The following is a 25,293-nucleotide window of genomic DNA, read 5'->3' as shown; positions in this document are numbered from 1 at the left end:
AACCCCTCATTAAGAGGTAGAGTCTGCTGCGCCAATTAATTCCACACTACCTGTTGATTTCTGCATGGGTTTTGTGTGGATTATTTCCGCAGCTTGCAGACGAGATTTTCAAAATTTCATCCCCTTTGCTGCTACCGTAAATGCCGCAGACCCCCCCTGACAGAAATTCAGTGGCGAAATCCCCCCTCCCACCGAGTGTTGGGTTTAGCACAGATGTAGGGCTATACTCCCAGTTTACTAATATCCATGCATTGTCTAGCCAGTCTCCTTTCGGAATGATTTCTGATCCCACCTACTTGTGCTCGCCCCCCACCCGACTTCTGCCAATTTAATCCCCCGGATTTGGCTACCGTATTTGCACAGTGCAGTTGGCCATTTAAAGCGAATGGCAACGGCTTTGCCATGCAAATAGCGTAGCACACCTATTCAATTAGTAGTCATGGCTGGCGCCGCTACATTGGCACATAGAGCCACCATTATATTCTGTTTTCTAGGGCCAGCGAGTTCCCAATGCGCCCCTTTCCGTTACTTCCCCTACTGTGTGATACGGTGCCTTCAAATATTGTACTGGAGCAATAGCGTCCTAACAGGAATTACCCTCCCAAAACAGCGTCACGCTCAGCACCTCTGTCCATAAGTGCCAGATATTGTGCCCTAAATGTTATTAGTGCCCCTCAGGGAGGTGGCGGGAAGCTGGGATGCATTTTCTATACTTACTATGTTGACAAAGTATTGGCCCCCACCAATCCTGTACTGCAGGCAAAGGGGAGATGCACAGTACAGAAACCAAAATGCCACCCAGTGTAGAGCTGACAGACTTGCAACAGGGGACGATGGCAGAAACTACCAGGTCAACCATCCTGCAGCCTCCACCAATCTGGGCTTTATGGCAGAGTGGCCAGAAAGAAACCTCCTCAGCAAGACACATGAAAGCTGCCTGGAGTAACCAAAAAGACCCCAAAGGACCCTCAGACTGCGAGAAACAAGATTCTCTGCTCTGATAACACCAAGATGGAACTTTATCCTCTAAGTGTTCTGTTTGGAGGAAACCAAGCGCCCCTCATTACAGACCCAATACCATCCCTACAGTGAAGCCTGGTGGTGGAGCATCATGCTGGGGGAGGGAAGACCGGTCAGGGTGGGTGGAAACCAGGAGCCGCTCATCAGGTGCCCAATACCATCCCTACAGTGAAACCTGGTGGTGGAGCATCATGTGGGGGAGGTAAGACCGGTCAGGGTGGGTGGAAAGCTGAATGGAGCAAAGTACTGAGATAATGACAACCTGATCCAGAGCACAAGGGACCTCAGACTGGGCAGAAGAGTCACCTTCCAACAAGACAATGACCCTAAGGCCCAAGCCAAGACCACCGAGGAGTGGGGACAACTGGGTCATTCCGTGTCAGTTCAACCAACGCTCCCGGTCGACCATCTCAGATTTCAATGAAACTTTGCACAAAGATAGACCCTGACCCTAAACTAAGATAGCCAGAATATTAGGCTTCAAAGTGCTTTGGTTCACGAGCTACAGGTCTTAATCTAGGGGGTTGTCGTGTGATTACAGCCTACAGGTCTTAATCTAGGGGGTTGTCGTGTGATTACAGCCTACAGGTCTTAATCTAGGGGGTTGTCGTGTGATTACAGCCTACAGGTCTTAATCTAGGGGGTTGTCATGTGATTACAGCCTACAGGTCTTAATTTAGGGGGTTGTCATGTGATTACAGCGCGCAACCTGAAAAAAGGGGCGATTTCAATCCATTGCCAAGCCAGTTCCAATGACTCTAGAGCAATGAAGCTTCACGCACTAGGAGAACTGTTGGTGCTGAATCCAGCTAAGCTCCTCAGACTGCCCCTCTTATCATTCTGCCACCATTGCATGTTAAAGTAGCTGAAAAATTCTATCGCGCAAAATAAAACTCATATTTTAAGCATGATTCCAATAGTCGTGTTACAGTAAATAACTCACCATTAGCAGCAGCAGGTCCATGCACGTCACTCTCTCCAGCAGCTTTCTCATTGACTTCTAACAGTTATACATCACCCTTCTCCACATCTTAGAATCCATCTACGTATCTGTTACTAGAAATGGATTTCACTTAACTTGCGATTGTGGTAAGTAATGTAAGACTCCGCTCTATAAACATGCTTTAGGTTTTTTATGCTTGAAAAAGGCTTTTTGGGAGCCAAAACGCGTTGCTTGCCTGACTATAGAACTGAAACCAGCTGCCTATTGGAGTTCTTCTGGAAGCTGGAGTCCCCAAGAGGAGTAGACCACTTGTCTGGAGTAGGGGAGTCTTCTCTTCAGCGACATCCCTGTGAAGCAAGTGCTTCACATATATACCACCTTCTCAGATTTTGTTCATCGCCTGGAGCGCTGGGGCTTTGTGGTCTGACCATTGCCGATTTTCTTCCACTTGTAATTGTGGTACAGCCGCTATCTCCTATTCTCCCCAAGAACGGCAGCCCCGTCTCCCCCGCACTGCGGGATCACTGCTCCCATACACACACGGTCACTCCATTCATCTACACGTCACCACAGGTAGGTGCAACTAGCCTGCAGTGCCGAGAAGGGGAGGGGGCTCAGCGGTGAGACCCTAAATGATCAGACCTGTGGATGGTGATAAATGGCAATTGTGAAGCAACCTCTAACAGGGAGCGGACAGAAAATCAGGAGGGGAGCCCCCTAGTGGCCGGTGCATTGGAGGGATTTACACTTTTGCTTGTTCCCAATGTAAGCACTAGCTGTTGCAAACTGCAGGCCATCCAAGTCCCCAAATACTCCCTGCAGACCAGCTCCTTAGCCGGTACAGACTCATTCTGTAGGGATTCCAACCTACTTGTTGATGGTTTCCAAGAAGTAAAATACTTTTTCCAGCATCACAAAGTAAAAACAAACTGCAAGTATATTAAAAAAAATAATTTATGACATAGATGGTGAATTTCACATTTTCTGGCTCCAGGTTAAACACATGACATCAGTTTGTGTTCATTGCACATGAGGACACCAAATAAAACCCAAAACACCCGGATCTTAAAGGAGTTTATATTTTCGATCTTTACGGCCATCACAGCAAACCCATACAACAAATATTCACAAAAATAGCATCGATATAACTCGCAATTCAACACAGGTCATACGACTAGTCATTTGTATGGCACTAGATACGCACAGGACTCGCACGCCGCCCGAGCCGGGATCACTGGAGAGGATACGTGGCATTGCAGGCTCCGCTGTGTAGTGCTGGGTCTTCCAAGGTGGAGGGCGCTGGCATCGTCCATGAAGGACCAGCAAGCGGCTGCTAGAAGTAACATCGCATGTGATCGGTGCTGTACAGGGTAGAAAACGTCCGGTGCGACGCCACATTCCGTATATACAGGTTACATATGTACACCTAGTAAGAGCCATCATTTGGTATTCACATTGTAAATGTACAGGAGGGAACAGGGAGGTCGGCCGCTGCTGGTTTATAGTCATTGTGCAACGTCAGTGCAAGTAGAGAAGCAAGGAGCGAGGCTGCCATCAGTCGGGGGTCGCTTCGTGGCCCCTCAGCCCAGCAGAAGGATGGGGGGGGGGGTTCTGGCTTCCTGTGAATAAAAGTTCTGCAAATACTTTGGATTTTGATTCTTTGCCCTTTTCAAAAGCAGCGACAGAAAATATCCAGCAGCTGCGAACCCGTCCGCCCCGCACCGCGCTCCAACACCGCCGACGGACAGGCTGCAACCGAGCGCCACACGGCCGGGTCATACAGCCCGCTGGTCATGCGAGGACCAATAGGGAGATTCATTAAGACTGGCGTTACACCACTTATGATCCTGAAGGGGCGCCCGCGGGTCCTCAGTGTCCGGTCTATGCCAGCGAGGTGCTGCTGCTATTTATGGCGGTTTTTGATGTAAATTATACAGGGATATTTCAGTATAGGGTGGCCACACCCACTCCTCACAGACCACACCCTCTTTTTTGGCATAGAGTGGCTTCGCTAGCAAAAAGTTGCAAAATGTTTTAGGTGAGGGTTGCAGTACATTTTGCAACTTTTTTTTTTCACACCAAAAGAAACAAATCTTCCCTTTAGTGTTCACTGTTAAAGGGATGTTGTCTAGGAACCAGACACCGCTTTAATAGAGCTATACTTACCCCTCCCCGGGATCCAGCACTGAGGTCCCAGTGATTGTTGCGATAGTAGCTGGTAACCGCTGCAGCATCACCGCTTGTTGGCCGCCATCATGCTGATCACATCCTGAGTTCAGGAACGGGTTGCTGCAGCCTCTGATTGGCTGCAGTGGTCACCTGACTTCTGCTGTCACAACAAATGCTGGGATTCAGCACTGGGTCCCGGAAAAGGGCAAGAATAGTTATGTGTATTACTTCACTTCAGACCGCTCTATTAAAGGGATGCTGTTCACTAACCAGATGCCTTTAACAGCCGCATAGTTTAAGTCAAACAGCATGGCCATCAACCACCTACAAGCCGGCTGCTACGTGGGACCATCTAGCTCTTGGGATCACGGACCCTGCGTGGTCAGGACCCTTGAGGCGGTTGTCAGCCTCGCCCACAAAACGCTTGTGTATTTCTAGTCACTGCCAGCAAATACTAAAAAGATGAGGAATTAAGATCCTGCGTTCCTCGGGAAGCGACAACCTCTCGGTCTAGAAGGATTAGGTGTTCTTCATTCGTCAGTGAAGGTCAAGTATCCGCGCCCCCAGAAGCCAAGTGCAAAAAAAGATGCACATTATATATATATATTTTAAAGTAGTTCATAAATTAGGATATTTACACAGATTAATAGCGAGTTCTGCCCCACAATATACTCTGCGCCCGCTGAGGCTTCGGGGACTAAGGACTGGGGTTCACCAAGCTGGCAGGATCCCCTGAGCTGAACACAACCGATGACATTTTGGTGCACTTTTTGCACCGGTCCAAAAACAAAAAATAAACTCCAAATAACGTTTTTCTGTCTGCCGCCGGCATCCAACATCCAACCGGATGTGCTGGACATCATGTGCCTTAAACAAAGATGGCCGCACAGCGACTGACTACCTGATATACTAATGCTATATACTAGGACCAGGCCTGCTGTAATTGACCCGCGCCAGCCAGAGCAGCCTGGAGGGTCTGTATACTAAGACAACGGGCAGCAGCAGGGCGGCCATCTTTGTTTCTCCAGGCCTGGCATGTTGCTTTAACTACAATTCCGGAGGAGGACAGGAGGCAGCGGGCCAGACATATGGAAGCCTGGCTTTGCAGTCCAGGGCTGCTGCGCCTACACATGCAGAGTAAGGGCCCTTTTACACGTGACGACTGGTTGGGTGCAAATGCCCAAGTCGCCCCAACAATAGTGGTTCCTGTGCTTTTACATAGGAACGAGCATCGCCCAGCGAATGGAGGCGGAGCAGGTCAGGGGTCGTTGTGGCCCGTCCACCTCCACCCACAATAAACAGGCAGTCGTTTATAAGTGGCCGACTGCCTGTTTACACGGCCAGTCCGCCGGTCAGTTCTACATATGCAGAAACCGAACGACGAACAAGAAGCGAACAAATTCTTGTCAGTCGTGGAAGCGCTTACACTGCGTGATACGATGGGGCCTGTTCACAGGAAACGGAACAAAGCAGCGACTATGACGACCGGCAGCGCCGTGATGGACAATGTAGCAGCGATCGGCGACTATAAAAGGTTGCCAGAGAAATCCAAGCACTTTGATTTTTAATCTCCATCTTATGGAAAAAGATATTTTTCCGTGTAGAGCGGCAGACTGGAAACAACCGCGGCTCAGCCCCTCCACTCATACACGGCGCCCCCTGCTGGCAGAGGCTATACACAAGATATAATAGGTCATATATACAGGATATAGTTTTATATACGGAGGATCCCAGTGACGTCCTGTATTCATTTCTCGCTTAGATTCTGAGGGAAACCAACAGCCGTCAAGCTTTAGTTGTGGCTGCTCCATAGAGTATACAGAGCACAGACCTGAACCGGGACACCTACAGGCGGGGCAGAAGATTACAGCTAATCAGCCAACTGAGGACGGATGTTAGACGCCGTACTGGGTGCAGAACTACACCGCAGTCACTACTGGGTCCACCGTGGCACCTATAGAGGGGACAGCGTGGGTTTAGGCCCGAGTCACATGGCCGCTCAGGGAGCCAAGAGCGTGATGGAAGGATCTGCTCCTCTTCCGGGTTTTGGGCCCCTCCTGCTTTGGCTTACAAATACTGAGAATACACAACGGGGTCCAATGATATAAACCCTACCCCAGAGGGGCTTCCCACCCAACCGTCAGGGTTCCTCTTTATACATTTCAATTAGAATGACATTTATCTTCTATCCAAAGAGGGGAGAAAACGGCTTCTATGAATTGGGGCCGACATGGATGACCCAAACTACTGGGCTGTGATGCGTTCCGACCCGTCCACACGCTCCTGCGCTGCATCCATTCTACGTACGGACTTCCAAAGAGTGTCTCTGGACCCAAACCTGTAAGGTCATACACGCGTACGATGCTGCGCGGTCCGGCCAGCGTATGTGAAACGGGTGCAGCACAAGACCGTGAACACAGCCTTCAAGATCAGCGGTCCCAACGCCAACCACTAGAGAAGCCGTCGGTTGGCAGGAAATCAAATAGAATCTCCAACATACGCCACAACAAGACACGGACCACCTGACAGAGGGGTCCGACCACCGGGGGCCCCAACGGCCAAGAATAGGGGAGCATGCATTAAAATATACAGCGTGCAGCACTCCTGCGATTGATCAGTCTGGCGTCCGCTCTACATTGTGGATGGACTGCACCTATTCCAGTGGCCCTGGGGCCAGAGTTTAGGCGAGTGGTGGGGAGAGGTTTTCTCTGGAGCAAAAAAAAAAAAAACCATCCCGGGTTCAATCCCCCCAATACGTTGTGCAGGCAACAAGGGAGCATCTTAAAGGGAACCTGTCAGCAGCTGTGAGCGCCACAGACTAAGCTCGAGGTCCCACTACATGTCCATCAGCCTCCTTAGCACTACGGCGCATTGATGAAGTCTTCCTGTCCTCGGCTACGACAAGTTCTTTTCTGCTGGGCTCCTACAGGACTGTTTCACCGTGGAAATCTTGCGGTTTAGCTGCAGAAATTTTTGACAAATCTCACCCACATGGCTGGCTAATCCCAGGGTTAGCGGCCACAGGCGGACTTGCCGCAGGGAAATTCCGTGGCAAATCCGTCCTGTGTGAACCCAGCCTTAGTCTACTTGAAAAATGTTAGTGGGACCTCGGGAAGCGCGTCGGCGCTCCCTGCACATGAATAGAAGATACAGAAACAGCGAGTGTACCGGCGATGTCACCGCTGCCGTCTACACCAAAGAGCGGCTGCAGGCAACAGATGCGCCATTATCACCTGATCACCGGACCGAGTACAGGGGCTGCCGATCACCCAGCAGAGGAAACCTTTCAGTTATTGCATCTGTCATGTGACACCAAAACCCATTGTTAGCAGCACACGGTGTTACCAGGGGATGTGCTGCCCACAACCATGAACCTCCCGGGGACCAAAGATCCCCACAGAGGCGGAATTTGCCTGTAAGAAAGTCGCTCCTTACTCTGCATTGTCATCAGACCTTAGAAGCGCAGAAGACCCCAAGCAGGGGCTGCAGGCGGGATATAAACTAGGACGGCGCCGGGATCAGAAGTGTCAAACCAGAAGAACATAAACTATAAGAGAATATTCAGTTTACATTATCATCCCCATCATTCTGCACTCAGTACCCCATAATGACAAAGCCAAGACCACCCAGGAGGGGTGACAACTGTGAATGTCCTTGAGGGGCCGTCCAGAGCCCTGAATCCAATGGGACGTCTCTGGAGAGACCTGACAATGGCGTCCACAGACAGCCCCCATCCAACCTGACAGAAGACCCCCAAACCCAGGGGTGCAAACCTCGTGGCATCACCAAGAGGATCGGAGGGCAGAATCACTGCCAGAGGGGCTCCAACTAATACTGAGTACAGGGTGGGAATACTTAGGTCACTGCGGAACGGGAGGTTTTCATTTTTACAAAAATTACAAAGACTTCCCCAGTTCTGTTGTCACTTTGTCATTACGGGGGCCGAGTACAGAATGAGGGGGACACAACAGAACATGTAGGAAAATGAGAGGACCCACAGTAAATATATTTAAAAGGGAACCCATCAGCAGGTCTCATCCCAAAATCTGACTTCACCGACTGGCGGAGGGTTAAATCCCTTCTCCTAACGCGCCCGTGTACTTCCGGTAATTAGGCTCCAATGTTATCCTGTGCCATACGCCACGGGGCGGAGAATATCTACACGCTGCATGAGCTGCTGAGCTAACCGTGCCCCATATATCTGGGTAGACAGCATTTCCCATGTAACGGGGATGTGAGGAGGCCTCCATCAAGAGAAAGAGGGTGTGGCTAGCTGGCAGCTCGTGAATCGAGCGACTTCTCGCCGATCTGCATATGGCACAACAGACTCCGATTCACTTGGAAGAGAGGGCATCAGAAGTGATTCTTCACCCCCCGACGGTCAGTGAAGTCCGTTTTAGGGATGGCACGTGGCGACAGACGCTCAGCGGTAAGTGGGGACCAACAAGTATAAAGAGAGCCATTGTAAGGCGATCTAGCGAGCGTGCGCAGCGGCCGCGAGGAAACCGGAAGCCACTATTTTTTAGGATTATCAGCACTTTGATGAATTTCTCTGTGGACCAAACAACTGAACACGACAAGAAAGTCATCGGATTCTGGAGCAACCAGGAGTCACACGGCGGCCTTCACTGCCATGCCACCGGGGCATATACCGGGGCACAACCTTCTCAGAACGCCGAGGCCCGTACGGCGGGGTCCCTGCCTGCAGAACAGACTATTGCTTGTACCATCTTAAAACCAGGTTTTTGCACTGCGGATGGCCACAGCTGAACGTCCTTCAAACACAACTGCAAAACAAAGCCCTTCTGCATCCGAGCGCTTCCCGCGACGCTGACCCAGCGGACGCACTCACTTGCTAGGGACGTGAACACTTGGGGGGCGGCGCTGCTCAGAGGATGGCTTCTTACAGATACGGATTTACGCTGCACACATTTCATCTCCTGTTCCGACTGACATGGCAAGCCTAAGGATTTATTGCACCGTGGTATAGCAGCAAGGTCTGTAGGTGACAACACTGATGGGGGTCTCCTCCCGGACCACCCGGGGGTGTTCCAACGGTCAGTGGGGTATTCCAGTTCAGAGGTCCCTGTTCTTTAGCCCTTTTTTCAAAGGAAGGAAATAAAAAAAAAATATGACGGACAAAAGTAAGATGAATTTGCGCATTTATCTGTACACAAGGTGGGAGAGCTGGGAGGATTTATAGTTCAGCTGATTGTTTGGAGCAAACCTGTGATAATCACTCTTCCGACAACAGTATTCATGGGAGTAAGCAACCACGCAAGCGTCGCATGAGACTTTGGAACAGACTGTGCAGGTGTTGGCCGCTCCGGCCCGGTTGCAGAAGCCGCAGCGCAGAGTGGTAGAAGGCTTCAGCTTGGCGTTCTGCTGAGACCCCCGGTCCTGGGAGGACGTCCCGTATGAAGACTTCTCTCGCAGCGCGGAGCTGGAGGAGGAGTAGCTGTCGTTCTGTACACTAGTTTTGATGGATAGGTTGTTCTGTTTGAGCAGAGGGCCGTCGGGTCTATAGATGAACATACCGTCACACTTTTGGCATAGCGGACTGCCGGAGGATATGCCGCAGTTTTGGCACTTCATGAATACGGTCTCTTTGGCTACATGTGAACGCTTGTGATAGGATGGGTTCATCTTGTTGTCAAACAGCCAAGAGTCAGGCCGGGCCAGCTCCTGCCTCTTCACATTGAGTAATCTAGAGTCCATGTCTGTGTACAAGTCTACATCGTCTTCGTTGGGGAAGTAGCCGTATGTAGCGTTGGCTCGTAGAAGCCCGTTGGGGTTGGAGGAAAGGTTGAGGAACTCGTCGGAGCAGCCGTGTAGAGAGCTGGACATGGTCAGCAGGGAGTGTGGAGGACGGATGATTTCGTCTTTGAGGTCGTCTTCAGCGTCCACCAGGATGGGCTCCTTGCGCAGGCTCAGGGACGCGGTCAGCGGTGGCTTGTTCTTGCTGTCCCAGTAGCTGTCATAGGTGTCCACAGACTTGGATGGTTTTGTTACCTTCTGCTTGAAGTAATCCTTGGATGGCGCCCTCTCGCTGGCCGACTTCTGCAGAACCATCCTGGCCATGGATATGTTTAAGGACTCCTTGCACTCCACGCGTCTCTTCATCTCGTCGGTGCAGCCCCGGACGTCTTCGTTGCTGTTCTTGCGCTCGCTTACCACATCCACTTCTAAGTAGCCTTTATCCTTCACCTGTAGGTAGATTTCTAGGAGAAGTTCACATTCAACTCGTGCGAGAAACAGTTCAAAAGAGACTCTCTTGACTTGGGTGGTGTCCACGTGGTCCTTCAGCCTGTAGACCGTCCCTTGTTCTTGTACATAGCCCATATGGTTCAGGATGTGCCGGATGTCGTCATCCACCAAAGCAGCCCTCACGTAATATACAAAGGGCCCCGTGTAAGTCTGGGGAGGAAACCAATGAGAGCGTTAGGAGCGGCAGAGCAGCAACAACACAACTACGGACTTCTAAGGGTTAACGTTGAGATGCATCCTATTTCATGTCTTTATTAGGTCCAGCTTTTTAAGCAGACCGTTACTACATCTTTAGAACGCGGATTTTCTGATACAAAGCTCAAATACTCTGCGTATTCACTGATTTGCAGTGACCACTAGAGGGAGCTCAGGAGCTTCCTGCATACTGCCACGCCTTCAACTCGACACCTTCTCGTTAGATGTATTGTATGAAGGCTACCTACAGGAGGGTGAGAGGTACCACCCCGGCAGCCACTCGTGGACGTGTCATTCCCCTGCGGATGCGAGGAGTTTTTCAGGCATCTGTGAGATTCTGATCCTCACGCGGGATAGCGGAACGGAAGCGCTTCCCATTGACTTCCATGGGAGCCGCACTGGCAGGCACATCACACGGTCTGCCAGAGCCTTGTGAGGCGTTACAGGTCCTATTGAAAACAAACAATGCTTTCCGAGGAACACGAACAGTTGCAGCGTGCCACGATGTTCTTTCCTGCACGCCTCGTCAATAGGACTCCATTACAAAGAATGAGGTTCATATTTGCGCAATATATGTGCGCCTCGCTACGCACTAATCTCACACCATTTTCTTGGCGGCCATTCGCATCCTATGACGGCATGGTTCTAGGATCAGGACTTTATGATCAGCGGTGGTCTGAGCGCTGGGACCATCACTTCTGATTACGAGGGCCTGCACTGCTGTTTTGGTGCGGCTTTTTCTGCACAGCAGCGCCCAGTCAGAAGCCTTATTTAAGTGAATGTTGCCGGCTGCAGTTTAGTGTACGGCCAGGAGGGCGGAGCGCTGCAGCGAAGGGCTCAGTGGTGGCATCAGCCATCCCGCCGACGTGCCAATACTTCACAAACTGGGAATAACCAATCCTATATCTGTAGGAATATGAAGCGCCGGAAAAACGGACTGTTAGGCCCGCGTCACATGTGCGAGATGCATGAATATGAGCCCCATTCTTTTCAATGAGGTCGTACATACGGGCAATGATTCCTGGTTCCGATCTTTGGGTGTGCTCTAACATTACATCTCCTGCTGTCCACACTGGGCCGGCGGCAGCCGCAGCGCCATGAAGCCTGCCAGCGTACATACACTACATATTAATACAGGAGAACGGACTATAATGGTCAACATCACCGAGCACAAACCAGACACCTCGTGCTGCATTAACCGATATGAACCCCCCAACGCAAATCAATGGGGGACCAGTGCGAAGTATTACAGTCTAGTGAGTGCAGCTCTGCAGTATAATACAGGATGTAACTCAGGATCAGTACAGTATAAGTAATGTATGTACACAGTGACTCCACCAGCAGAATAGTGAGTGCAGCTCTGGAGTATAATACATGATGTAACTCAGGATCAGTACAGGATAAGTAATGTATGTACACAGTGACTCCACCACCAGCAGAATAGTGAGTGCAGCTCTGGAGTATAATACAGGATGTAACTGAGGAGCAGTACAGGATAAGTAATGTATGTACACAGTGACTCCACCAGCAGAATAGTGAGTGCAGCTCTGGGGTATAATACAGGATGTAACTCAGGAGCAGTACAGGATAAGTAATGTATGTACACAGTGACTCCACCAGCAGAATAGTGAGTGCAGCTCTGCAGTATAATACAGGATGTAACTCAGGAGCAGTACAGGATAAGTAATGTATGTACACAGTGACTCCACCAGCAGAATAGTGAGTGCAGCTCTGGGATATAATACAGGATGTAACTCAGGGTCAGTACAGGGTAAGTAATGTATGTACACAGTGACTCCACCAGCAGAATAGTGAGTGCAGCTCTGGGGTATAATACAGGATGTAACTCAGGATCAGTACAGGATAAGTACTGTATGTATACAGTGACTCCACCAGCAGAATAGTGAGTGCAGCTCTGGAGTATAATACAGCATGTAACTGAGGATCAGTACAGGATAAGTAATGTATGTACACAGTGACTCCAGCAGCAGAATAGTGAGTGCAGCTCTGGAGTATAATACAGGATGTAACTCAGGAGCAGTACAGGATAAGTAATGTATGTACACAGTGACTCCACCAGCAGAATAGTGAGTGCAGCTCTGGGGTATAATACATGATGTAACTCAGGATCAGTACAGGATAAGTAATGTATGTACACAGTGACTCCACCAGCAGAATAGTGAGTGCAGCTCTGGAGTATAATACAGGATGTAACTGAGGAGCAGTACAGGATAAGTAATGTATGTACACAGTGACTCCACCAGCAGAATAGTGAGTGCAGCTCTGGGGTATAATACAGGATGTAACTGAGGAGCAGTACAGGATAAGTAATGTATGTACACAGTGACTCCACCAGCAGAATAGTGAGTGCAGCTCTGGGGCATAATACAGGATGTAACTCAGGAGCAGTACAGGATAAGTAATGTATGTACACAGTGACTCCACCAGCAGAATAGTGAGTGCAGCTCTGGGGTATAATACAGGATGTAACTCAGGAGCAGTACAGGATAAGTAATGTACGTACACAGTGACTCCACCAGCAGAATAGTGAGTGCAGCTCTGCAGTATAATACAGGATGTAACTCAGGAGCAGTACAGGATAAGTAATGTATGTACACAGTGACTCCACCAGCAGAATAGTGAGTGCAGCTCTGCAGTATAATACAGGATGTAACTCAGGAGCAGTACAGGATAAGTAATGTATGTACACAGTGACTCCACCAGCAGAATAGTGAGTGCAGCTCTGGAGTATAATACAGCATGTAACTCAGGATCAGTACAGGATAAGTAATGTATGTACACAGTGACTCCAGCAGCAGAATAGTGAGTGCAGCTCTGGAGTATAATACAGGATGTAACTCAGGAGCAGTACAGGATAAGTAATGTATGTACACAGTGACTCCACCAGCAGAATAGTGAGTGCAGCTCTGGGGTATAATACATGATGTAACTCAGGATCAGTACAGGATAAGTAATGTATGTACACAGTGACTCCACCAGCAGAATAGTGAGTGCAGCTCTGGAGTATAATACAGGATGTAACTGAGGAGCAGTACAGGATAAGTAATGTATGTACACAGTGACTCCACCAGCAGAATAGTGAGTGCAGCTCTGGGGTATAATACAGGATGTAACTGAGGAGCAGTACAGGATAAGTAATGTATGTACACAGTGACTCCACCAGCAGAATAGTGAGTGCAGCTCTGGGGCATAATACAGGATGTAACTCAGGAGCAGTACAGGATAAGTAATGTATGTACACAGTGACTCCACCAGCAGAATAGTGAGTGCAGCTCTGGGGTATAATACAGGATGTAACTCAGGAGCAGTACAGGATAAGTAATGTATGTACACAGTGACTCCACCAGCAGAATAGTGAGTGCAGCTCTGCAGTATAATACAGGATGTAACTCAGGAGCAGTACAGGATAAGTAATGTATGTACACAGTGACTCCACCAGCAGAATAGTGAGTGCAGCTCTGGAGTATAATACAGGATGTAACTCAGGAGCAGTACAGGATAAGTAATGTATGTACACAGTGACTCCACCAGCAGAATAGTGAGTGCAGCTCTGGGGTATAATACAGGATGTAACTCAGGGTCAGTACTGGGTAACTAATGTATGTACACAGCGACTCCACCAGCAGAATAGTGAGTGCAGCTCTGGAGTATAATACAGGATGTAACTCAGGATTGGTACAGGATAAGTAATGTATGTACACAGTGACTGCACCAGCAGAATAGTGAGTGCAGCTCTGGAGTATAATACAGGATGTAAAGTCCCTTTTATACGGGCCGACAGTCTTTTCAGCGACTGCACAAGCGTTGACGTCAGTCATGCGCAGTACAGTTTTTTTTTCTCAATGATTGTAATTCTTACGCTGTCGCTAATGATGACGCAGGTAGCCGCCAGCCAAAACGCAATGTTAATTGCGTACGGGCCGTGGGTCAGACGGCCTCCACTGACTTCAATAGAGGCTGTCAGCAGCAAAATAGAGCATGCTGTGGTTTTTCCTTTGCTCACAGAATCGCAATTCATATCCGTGTTTGAGCAAAAAACGAAAGTAAATGCCTTTCAATATGTGCAATTAGTCTCAGATCCTCCGCGCAGATACCGATCGCAGACTCCACAGTGTGAAGCCGGCCTTATGGAAGACGACTACACAATGCACACCTTATTCAAGGTCTGTGAAAGAGGAGGCGACAGTAACGGGGGCCACGAGCGGCCGTCGCTCCGGACAGTAACGGAGGCCACGAGCGGCCGTCGCTCCGGACAGTAACGGAGGCCACGAGCGGCCGTCGCTCCGGACAGTAACGGAGGCCACGAGCGGCCGTCGCTCCGGACAGTAACGGAGGCCACGAGCGGCCGTCGCTCCGGACAGTAACGGAGGCCACGAGCGGCCGTCGCTCCGGACAGTAACGGAGGCCACGAGCGGCCGTCGCTCCGGACAGTAACGGAGGCCACGAGCGGCCGTCGCTCCGGACAGTAACGGAGGCCACGAGCGGTCGTCGCTCTGGTACCACAGGTCCTCACCTTAATACTCTTGTACTCTTTTTTCCAGGGGTAGAGGAAGAGGTTAATGCCGATTGTTTCCAGCATAGCTGCTGCATTGTGAAGGGAGCGCAGACTGGACATCCGCAGGGACTTCAGGGAGTTCTCACAGACTTCGTAGAACCGGATCAGCCGGAATCTATAAATGGGATCAATTTTGGGCAGACTGAGTAAGGCCGAGGCCGCGGTGCGGAGGTACTCATCGCTGATGGCGCGCTGCTTACTATCGGAAGCTTCCAGTTTGGATTCATGGAACTGTACATATTTTCTGAAGAGATCTTCCTTGTACTTTGTATCCATTGAAATGTGGTTCTGTTGGCGGTCCGCAGTTACCTCATCCCATCCATGGCTTCTCTGTGGCGTGCGGATTGTTGCGGTGATGATCAATCATTCCGCTGAACGCGAGGTCTCTGCAACGGGAGCAGCAAATATTAGTGTCAGTAATGGCGGTCGTTACAAGCTTTCTGTCCGGGACAGAAGACGCTTCAGATGCATCCTGCAATGTGCAAAAACACAAAAGCCATGGCGTAAATAAACCCAACCGATTGTCTACAGCCCATTCACAGAGCCGCACGTTAACCCCTAACATTACGTTAAAATCAGAAACCGCCTCCCAGGAATGTCATTTTTTATAGTAGATTTGGAATTTATGTATCATGTAAGCAGATACAGAATGGGAGGAATTGGGCTAAGCAGCAGCACATGTGAAAAAGACTTGGGTATACTAATAGATCATAGACTGAACATGAGTCAACAATGTGATGCAGCAGCCAAAAAGGCAAACACAATTCTGGGATGTATTAGAGAAGCACAGAGTCTGGATCACGTGAGGTCATTATCCCCTCTACTCTTCCTTAGTCAGACCTCATCTGGAATACTGGGTCCAGTTCTGGGCGCCCCACTTTATAACAGACATAGACAAACTGGAGCAAGTTCAGAGAAGAGTTACCAAGATGGTGAGCAGTCTGCAAATCATGTCCTATGAGGAACGGGTAAAGGATCTGGGAATGTTTAGCAGAAGAGAAGGCTGAGAGGAGACTTAATAGCGGTCTACAAATATCTGAAGGGCTGTCACAGTGCAGAGGGATCAGCCCTATTCTCATCTGCACAAGGAAAGACTAGAAACAATGCGATGAAACTGAAAGGGAGGAGACACAGATTAGATATTAGACAGTGAGGGGGATCAATGAGTGGAACAGGTTGCCACAGGAGGTGGGGAGTTCTCCTTCAATGGAAGTCTTCAGAGGCCGGACAGACATCTGACTGGGATGATTTAGTGATCCTGCACTGAGCTCGGAGGACCCGATGACCCCCGGAGGACCCGATGACCCCCGGAGGACCCGATGACCCTTCCATCCACCATTCTAGGATTCTACATTTGGCACAGAACAGTCACTAAAAGTACATTTTTAAGCCTTCATTAACTAATTTCAGCCTTAAGAACCAGTAGATAACAATAACTTTGTGCGCTCTATTTTACCGTGGATTCCGCGTGTATGGGCGCCATTGATCTCCATGGATACGTTTGATCCGCAGTGCATACACAATAACTTTGTGCGCACGTTGCTGGGAGACCAGATACAAATGGAATAGAGAAAGCAGGAGTTTGTGGGCAGACGATGCAGGACGGAGTCCGGGGAGCAACAACCCATCCGACTGTCTGCGGCCGCCGCTTGTTCTTCTGGGCTCCTCCACAAGAAGTATAAAGCCAGCCGAGAGCAGCATCCTGTCCTGAAGGCCCCCAGAGCAGCGCTCACCACGGCAGCACAAGAGAATGTCGCCAGGGTGATAGAAGGGGGTGGGGCTACTTTCTGATGTCATTCCCTGCTTCCGCGCAGACAACTGTCCTTAAATGTACATCCGCGTGGAAAACCGCACAAATGCGCCACCATACGCAATCCACGATCAAAGGCAGGTCTTCCGCTGCGGATCTCCGACCTGCTCATATGAGGTCGGCATAAAGGGAAAAAGGGGTTTTAAACTTTCTGTCAAACTTTTTAGATTCCACGGTCAGTAATGACTGCAATATCTGCAAGGTTAACCCTTTCCAGTCCAAATTTGTATCCTGGTTTTCCTGGGGGGGGGGGCTTACTCTTTTTCTGCCATTATACAACAGCGCTATCTGCTGGCTAAAGCCAGTACTGCATGAGGTGACACGTTGGATAGACTGACAGCAGAGAGAACCCCAACGGACGTCTTCCAACATCGGAGCTGTACAGCCTTAAATCATAATGTCTTCAGAGGTCAGACAGTGGATTTGAAAGGGTTAATGGGGTAGAGGAGCACGTTCTCCCCTCTTCACTCCATAAGTGACAGATGGGAAAGATGTTCTCCGATTGATGGGGAGAGAACATGAAAAAGCATGTCACCTACTCCTCGGACAGAGACAGACAAGAGAATCACACATCTTCTCTGCTGCCCTTGGTCTCACCCCCCTCTCAGCTCTGAACACACTGACTGATAAGTGACAGCTATAAAGTCAGTATTCCCAGCCCCACTTCAAACGGCTGTAGCTCTAGTTAGTAAAGACCTACCAACCTTCATGGGAAGAATCTTCACTATAAAAGGACACTAAAAGCATGTTGGGAGCACTGAAAAACGGAGCTACAGCTGTTTAACCCCTTCCTGCTATAGGCTTGACAGTTATTTTCCGCAGCGTCAGGGTTTGTATCGAGGGGGATCGCATGGTGATCACCCTCCATACCATGCAGGTTACAGCTGTTTCTTACAGCCGACACCTGCCCGCAACAGCTCCGATAAGCCGTGCAGCTCATTGGAGCTGTTAACTCTTTAAATGCCGCTTTCAATTCTCACAGCAGCATTTAAATCCCCCAACCAATGTTCAGGGTCCCGTACAGCCCCCCGCGACTAGATCGCAGGTTGGCATCTGGTTGTCGTGGGCCTTCTGAAAGGCCCCAGCAGAATGCCCATCAAGCCGCTACCGTGGGGAGTAATACTGTGGCATTACATCATACTGCAGGAGCGATCAAAGCATCACAAGTTGTCCTCTTTTTTTTTTTTAAGGGGACAACAAAAGGAGTGGAAGGGGTAAACTGAAAATGGGGGGGAAAAAAAGGGGGGGGGGCGCGTCCTTCAGGGGTTGAAGTAGAACAAGTTCTGTTCTTCCAAAATCGTAATGTCCATTTCCTCCAGAGCGGACAGAGCTCCCCCTAAACAGTAGGGGCCATAATAGGTACACCGGCCCTGAGGTCCCTCTCCTCCACCTGTCGCTACTTCTTCCAACTATAAGTAACCAAGAAGTAAGCAACAGCTTAAAGGGAGTCCGGCGCCCGACACGTCAGATGCACTGCGGCTGGCAGGTCCTGTCCATTGTCCAAGGGCGGCTTGACGAGGACAACCATCAACCTAATAGTCACTAAAGGCAATGAGGGGGGAAAGGATTGCCAGGCAATACCTTGTGATTCTACATCAACCAGCAACGACTAGTAAGTGAACCCCCGGCCGTCCCCATGGAGGAGGTCTTCACATGGAACCAGCGTTGGCACTTGCTCCTTTGAGCGATTTGGACGGTTGTCTGGTGTAGAACCATCTTCATGTGTATGAGGGCCTCCGGGCAGATAAGGATCTGATAGTTGGGGCCCCTTTACCAGGGACCGCCGTCCCAGCGACCATCACACAGCGGCAATACTCTGCCGGATACCGGCGGCCGGAGACCCTTCCAGCGGCCGCGTTCGGAGGTTTACACGGAAAGAAAAGCCGCCCAGCAGTCGTTTCTTTTCAGTGAGCGACTAGTGACAACCAGGCGACTTGTGGCGCAGCACCCCATCGGGGACCCCGTGTGCTCGGGCCGGCAGTCACCACTAACCCCTTGTTTTAGGCCAATATTCGGGTGACTATGTAGAGGTACCTTTGGATTGCACAAGGCCTGATCCTTCCTACAGAATCAACCTACTCAGCGGGTGTAGTCTAGAACCATTGAAAGACCGGCCTGCATAGGAGCTGCAGACGAAAAACGGCAGATTCATAATGCCAGATGATTTGCAGAATTGCTTTATTCTCTTCAGACTGGACGGATCTGTAAGTCTGGGGATTGGATGCCCGGCGCAATGCCAGGGATCTCCGGCGCAACGACTGCAGCACCAGGCGGGACCCCCAACATGCAGCGTGTAGACCCTGAGCTCTCCGTAAAGACCCTGCGATTCACACCCATATCTCTAAGCACAAACCACGAACAATCGCCATTCCCCATTCCCACGCCTGTGTGAGAACCACCTGAAAATCCCCACCAGCGACTCTAAGAGGTCTGAGACCTACGAGACAGCGGCCGCATTCTAGGAGGATCCAGCTGCACTTTCCTACTATTCTGCCCCAGGAGCAGCAATCGTCTAGTCTTTAAGCCATATCACTTACTGCCCCGTGACTTCAGCGGTACGCTGCCTGCTTGACGCCAACATCCAGCATGGGCCCCAAAACATGAGAGCGCCGGGCGCTGCAAACCAACACAGACCAGCATGTATGAGCGCCTGCGCCCCGACACTATGTCCAACCCGCTGGATCATATACATGGGAAACCATCTAACACGTGCAGGTTAATAAGTCTGATATGAAGACGTCTCTCTGACGCCCCCTACAGCTGCGACTCTGAATCCACATACGACAATTACAATCCAAAGAGAAGCTGCACAATTATACAAACTAGGGGGCATGGAGGCTCTAGTACCCTGTTGTACCGCCTCCAGCTTGGATACAAGATGTGATACAGGCAGGCATGGAGGCTCTAATACCCTGTTGTACCGCCTCCAGCTTGGATACAAAATGTGATATGGGTGGGCATGGAGGCTCTAGTACCCTGTTGTACCGCCTCCAGCTTGGATACAAAATGTGATATGGGTGGGCATGGAGGCTCTAGTACCCTGTTGTACCGCCTCCAGCTTGGATACAAGATGTGATACAGGCAGGCATGGAGGCTCTAGTACCCTGTTGTATCACCTCTAGCTTGGATACAAGATGTGATACGTGTGGGCATGGAGGCTCTAGTACCCTGTTGTACCGCCTCTAGCTTGGATACCAGATGTGATACAGGCAGGCATGGAGGCTCTAGTACCCTGTTGTACCGCCTCTAGCTTGGTTACAAGATGTGATACGGGCGGGCATGGAGGCTCTAGTACGCTGTTGTACCGCCTCTAGCTTGGATACAAGATGTGATACGGGGGGCATGGAGGCTCTAGTACGCTGTTGTACCGCCTCTAGCTTGGATACAAGATGTGATACGTGTGGGCATGGAAGCTCTAGTACCCTGTTGTACCGCCTCTAGCTTGGATACAAGATGTGATATGGGTGGGCATGGAGGCTCTAGTACCCTGTTGTACCGCCTCTAGCTTGGATACAAGATGTGATATGGGCAGGCATGGAGGCTCTAGTACCCTGTTGTACCGCCTCTAGCTTGGATACAAGATGTGATACGGGCGGGCATGGAGGCTCTAGTACCCTGTTGTACCGCCTCTAGCTTGGATACAAGATGTAATACAGGAGGGCATGGAGGCTCTAGTACCCTGTTGTACCGCCTCTAGCTTGGATACAAGATGTGATACAGGCGGGCATGGAGGCTCTAGTGCCCTGTGGTACCGCTTCTAGCTTGGATACAAGATGTGATACAGGCAGGCATGGAGGCTCTAGTACCCTGTTGTACCGCCTCTAGCTTGGATACAAGATGTGATACGGGCGGGCATGGAGGCTCTAGTACTCTGTTGTACCGCCTCTAGCTTGGATACAAGATGTGATACAGGCGGGCATGGAGGCTCTAGTGCCCTGTGGTACCGCTTCTAGCTTGGATACAAGATGTGATACAGGCGGGCATGGAGGCTCTAGTGCCCTGTGGTACTGCCTCTAACTCAGATACAAGATGTGATACGGGCAGGCATGGAGGTATATAGATATTTGCTATAACTGAGCTGTGGAAGTTGATGTCCCAGATGGTATCCTACAGGTCCTATTGGTGATACGTCTTGTTACCTGGCGGCCACAGAAGTGTGACAATGTTGTGGGGGCTCCTGTGGCCCCCTTGTGTGTGCGGCTGAGCATTATCCTGCTGGGAGCCGCCATGAGAGGAACACATGTGGCTGCAGGATGTCCTGAACACATCGCTGAGCTGTCATTGTCCCTCGTACCACTACTAGGGGTGACCGACAGTCGTATGTGATGGGCCCCCAGACCATCACACCAGCAGGGGGCAGGATTGAGGCGCTCACCCCGAGGTCTGCAGACACGAACACGGCTATCGTACGCCCTTTGACCCCCACGGCTGTACTGGGGGCCAGGAGACCAAATGTCCTTCAGCCAAGCACCTGAAATGGTTCGAATAGACAGTGGGGTGTAACGATAGCGCCCCCTGTCTCTGGATGTAGGACAAAAAAAACAGTTGGAGCTGCTGGTGCTTGTTGGGCCATCAGACGCTCCTCTCCACTGGTGGCCTGCAGGGGGCATCCTGAGCCCGGTCACCTTGTGTGCCCCCATCCACTGGTCCCAACACCCCCTAACAGTCTGGTCAGACGCTCCTCTCTACTGGTGGTCTGTAGGGGGTCCTGAGCCCGGTCACCCTGTGTGCCCCATCCATTGGTCCCAACACCTCCTAACAGTCTGTACAGAACGGCCGGTGGGGGACAATTCATGGATATGACCATCCAGCTTCTCACATCCCAATAATGCGCCCCCCTCTGGTAACGGGGTGAAATCTCTTCTCTGCGTCATAGAGGCGTCTAGTGGCCAACAAGCTCTACAAGCAGAAGAAGAAGAGGTCACTACACACAAGGAGCCTCCGAGAGCCTCTTATAGGCCGGGGGGGGGGGGGGGGGGGCGACTGCTTTTAGGGCCTCCGGTGACAAGACCGTCCATCTAATCACCACAACTCATCATTACAGATCTGCCTGAGATGGGACCGCAGGACGGGGTCTGCAGCAGAACGACCACTTCTTCTGGGGCGCAGGAGGGTTACTGACAGAAGTGTTTTGCCCCTATATACCACAGCCGGGTCTTCAGGCTATATGGATTATGATTACTTATATGCCAGAGAATAGATCTACTCATATCACCTATATACAGCAGGGGGAGCTATAGAGTACAATGTACAGTACTGGAGTGTAATCATATATAGTACAGCAGGAAGATAAGCTGGATGATGTCTATAGGGTATCTAGTACTGCAGCATCATCCATATAACTCATATAGGGTACAGCATGTAGTGTCATCCCCCGGCCGGTCTATAGGGTACAACGTACAGCGCTGCAGTATCCATATATCATTATATATAGGGTCCAGTATACAAGGTGGAGCCCGGGAGTATAATCATCCATATCTCAGTATAAACTCCAACAGCTCTATGGGGTGTGATGTACAGTCCGAGAGTATAGTCATCACTACATATCAGGTGCAATATAGGACCATCCCCCCTCCACTGCGCGGTCCGGCGCGGGACGATCCCCCCTCCACTGCGCGGTCCGGCGCGGGACGATCCCCCCTCCACTGCGCGGTCCGGCGCGGGACGATCCCCCCTCCACTGCGCGGTCCGGCGCGGGACGATCCCCACAGCGGGATCCGGCGCGAGGACGACCCCCCCCCCCCCTCCACTGCGGGGTCCGGCACGAGGACGATCCCCCCCTCCACTGCGGGGTCCGGCGCGAGGACGATCCCCCCCTCCACTGCGGGGTCCGGCGCGAGGACGATCCCCCCCTCCACTGCGGGGACCGGCGCGGGGACGATCCCCCCCCCCCTCCACTGCGGGGTCCGGCGCGGGGACGATCCCCCCCCCCACTCCACTGCGGGGTCCGGCACGAGGACGATCCCCCCCTCCACTGCGGGGTCCGGCGCGGGGACGATCCCCCCCTCCACTGCGGGGTCCGGCGCGGGGACGACCCCCCCCTCCACTGCGGGGTCCGGCGCGGGGACGACCCCCCCCTCCACTGCGGGGTCCGGCGCGGGGACGATCCCCCCCTCCACTGCGGGGTCCGGCGCGGGGACGATCCCCCCCCCCTCCACTGCGGGGACAATCCCCCCCCCCCTCCACTGCGGGGACAATCCCCCCCCCCCTCCACTGCGGGGACAATCCCCCCCCCCCCCTCCACTGCGGGGACAATCCCCCCCCCCCCTCCACTGCGGGGACAATCCCCCCCCCCCTCCACTGCGGGGACAATCCCCCCCCCCCTCCACTGCGGGGACAATCCCCCCCCCCCTCCACTGCGGGGACAATCCCCCCCCCCCTCCACTGCGGGGACAATCCCCCCCCCCCTCCACTGCGGGGACAATTTCCCCCCCCCTCCACTGCGGGGACAATCCCCCCCCCCCCTCCACTGCGGGGACAATCCCCCCCCCCCTCCACTGCGGGGACAATCCCCCCCCCCCCTCCACTGCGGGGACAATCCCCCCCCCCTCCACTGCGGGGACAATCCCCCCCTCCACTGCGGGGACAATCCCCCCCCCCCCTCCACTGCGGGGTCTGGCGCGGGGACGACCCCCCTCCACTGCGTGGTCCGGCGCGGGACGATCCCCCCCTCCACTGAGGGGTCCGGCGCGGGACGATCCCCCCCTCCACTGAGGGGTCCGGCGCGGGACGATCCCCCCCTCCACTGCGGGGTCCGGCGCGGGACGATCCCCCCCTCCACTGCGGGGTCCGGCGCGGGACGATCCCCCCCTCCACTGCGGGGTCCGGCGCGGGACGATCCCCCCCTCCACTGCGGGGTCCGGCGCGGGACGATCCCCCCCTCCACTGCGGGGTCCGGCGCGGGACGATCCCCCCCTCCACTGCGGGGTCCGGCGCGGGACGATCCCCCCCTCCACTGCGGGGTCCGGCGCGGGACGATCCCCCCCTCCACTGCGGGGTCCGGCGCGGGACGATCCCCCCCCTACTACGGGGTCCGGCGCGGGACGATCCCCCCCTCTACTACGGGGTCCGGCGCGGGACGATCCCCCCCTCTACTACGGGGTCCGGCGCGGGACGATCCCCCCCTCTACTACGGGGTCCGGCGCGGGACGATCCCCCCCCTCTACTACGGGGTCCGGCGCGGAATGATTCCCCCCTCTACTACGGGGTCCGGCGTGGGATGATCCCCCCTCTACTACGGGTTCCGGCGTGGGACGATCCCCCCCTCTACTACGGGGTCCGGCACATGATGATCCCCCCCTCCACTACGGGGTCCAGCGTGGGATGATCCCCCCTCCACTACGGGGTCCGGCGCGGGACGATCCCCCCCTCCACTACGGGGTCCGGCGCGGGACGATCCCCCCCCTACTACGGGGTCCGGCGCGGGACGATCCCCCCCTCTACTACGGGGTCCGGCGCGGGACGATCCCCCCCTCTACTACGGGGTCCGGCGCGGGACGATCCCCCCCCCTCTACTACGGGGTCCGGCGCGGGACGATCCCCCCCCCTCTACTACGGGGTCCGGCGCGGAATGATTCCCCACTCTACTACGGGGTCCGGCGCGGGACGATCCCCCCCTCTACTACGGGGTCCGGCGCGGGACGATCCCCCCCTCTACTACGGGGTCCGGCGCGGAATGATTCCCCACTCTACTACGGGGTCCGGCGTGGGATGATCCCCCCCTCCACTACGGGGTCCGGCACATGATGATCCCCCCTACATTAGCACTATGGGGTATAATCGCAGGTTCATGTCTCCGGGTTCAGTCCTCACCTCCCGGGCAGGTGGAGGGTCTGGGGGAGAGGTGCTGCCCCCTGCCCGACCCATCACACACCCACAGGCGGCCTACGGGCGGGCCGCGCTCCAACACCCGCCTTAGCCCAGGCTGCGCGCCCCACAGCGCCCGTCATACACACCCGGACCGGGGAGAAGGGGCGCAGTGCGGGCGGCGCTCCTGTCACATCTCCAGCCGCGACTTCTCCCTCACCTCCGCCATTATGGAAGAACGCTTCACTTCCTCCTTCTTGTGACGTCAGCGCGTAGGCGGCCGTGTGCGCGCCCGGCCCTGCTGTCAGTAAGCACGCGCCCGAGAAGCCCCGAGTGCGCCTGCGCGGTGCTGCCAGCAGGAAGAGCGGGAATGTGGAGCTGTGGTGACCTGTGTGGACAACAGGGGCGCTGTGGAGGCGGCTAGCCCGTCAGGCTGACACGTGTCACAACAAGCTGCCATATATAAGGGACCATTCACACCGGCGCGGTTCTGTCATATACGGATTT

The 25,293-nt window shown here is 52.9% G+C and overlaps 1 protein-coding gene across 4 annotated transcripts; it reads right to left on the bottom strand.

Moving 5' to 3' along the window:
* Nucleotides 1–2,899: 2,899 nt before the first annotated feature.
* Nucleotides 2,900–25,065, bottom strand: SPATA2 (spermatogenesis associated 2). 4 transcript variants are annotated; one of them, XM_066587162.1, is made up of 3 exons: nt 25,007–25,065; nt 15,129–15,556; nt 2,900–10,549 (listed from the first exon to the last, which is right to left on the bottom strand). In XM_066587162.1, exons 2-3 carry the CDS (start codon nt 15,444–15,446, stop codon nt 9,296–9,298), a joined length of 1,572 nt encoding a protein of 523 aa, XP_066443259.1. In that variant the 5' UTR covers nt 15,447–15,556; nt 25,007–25,065; the 3' UTR covers nt 2,900–9,295. The 4 variants fall into 4 exon arrangements, with proteins under 4 accessions (XP_066443259.1, XP_066443257.1, XP_066443260.1 ...); XM_066587160.1 differs by having other exon boundaries at nt 24,936–25,047; XM_066587163.1 differs by lacking the exon at nt 25,007–25,065 and adding an exon at nt 24,793–24,921.
* Between the last annotated feature and the right edge of the window lie 228 nt (nt 25,066–25,293).

This window comes from Eleutherodactylus coqui, chromosome 13 (genome assembly GCF_035609145.1).
Source record: "Eleutherodactylus coqui strain aEleCoq1 chromosome 13, aEleCoq1.hap1, whole genome shotgun sequence".
NCBI classification, from domain to species: Eukaryota; Metazoa; Chordata; class Amphibia; order Anura; family Eleutherodactylidae; genus Eleutherodactylus; species Eleutherodactylus coqui.
The sequence above is the reverse complement of the archived record's forward strand: the minus strand, read 5'-3'. Positions and strand labels throughout refer to the sequence as shown.

Coding starts and splice junctions, on each gene's coding strand:
- SPATA2 (XM_066587162.1), bottom strand. CDS start 15,446: ATGGATACAAAGTACAAGGAAGATCTCTTCAGAAAATATGTACAGTTC. Junction 10,550..15,128: donor AAGAGTACAAGAGTATTAAG/GTGAGGACCTGT, acceptor TTTCCTCCCCAG/ACTTACACGGGGCCCTTTGT.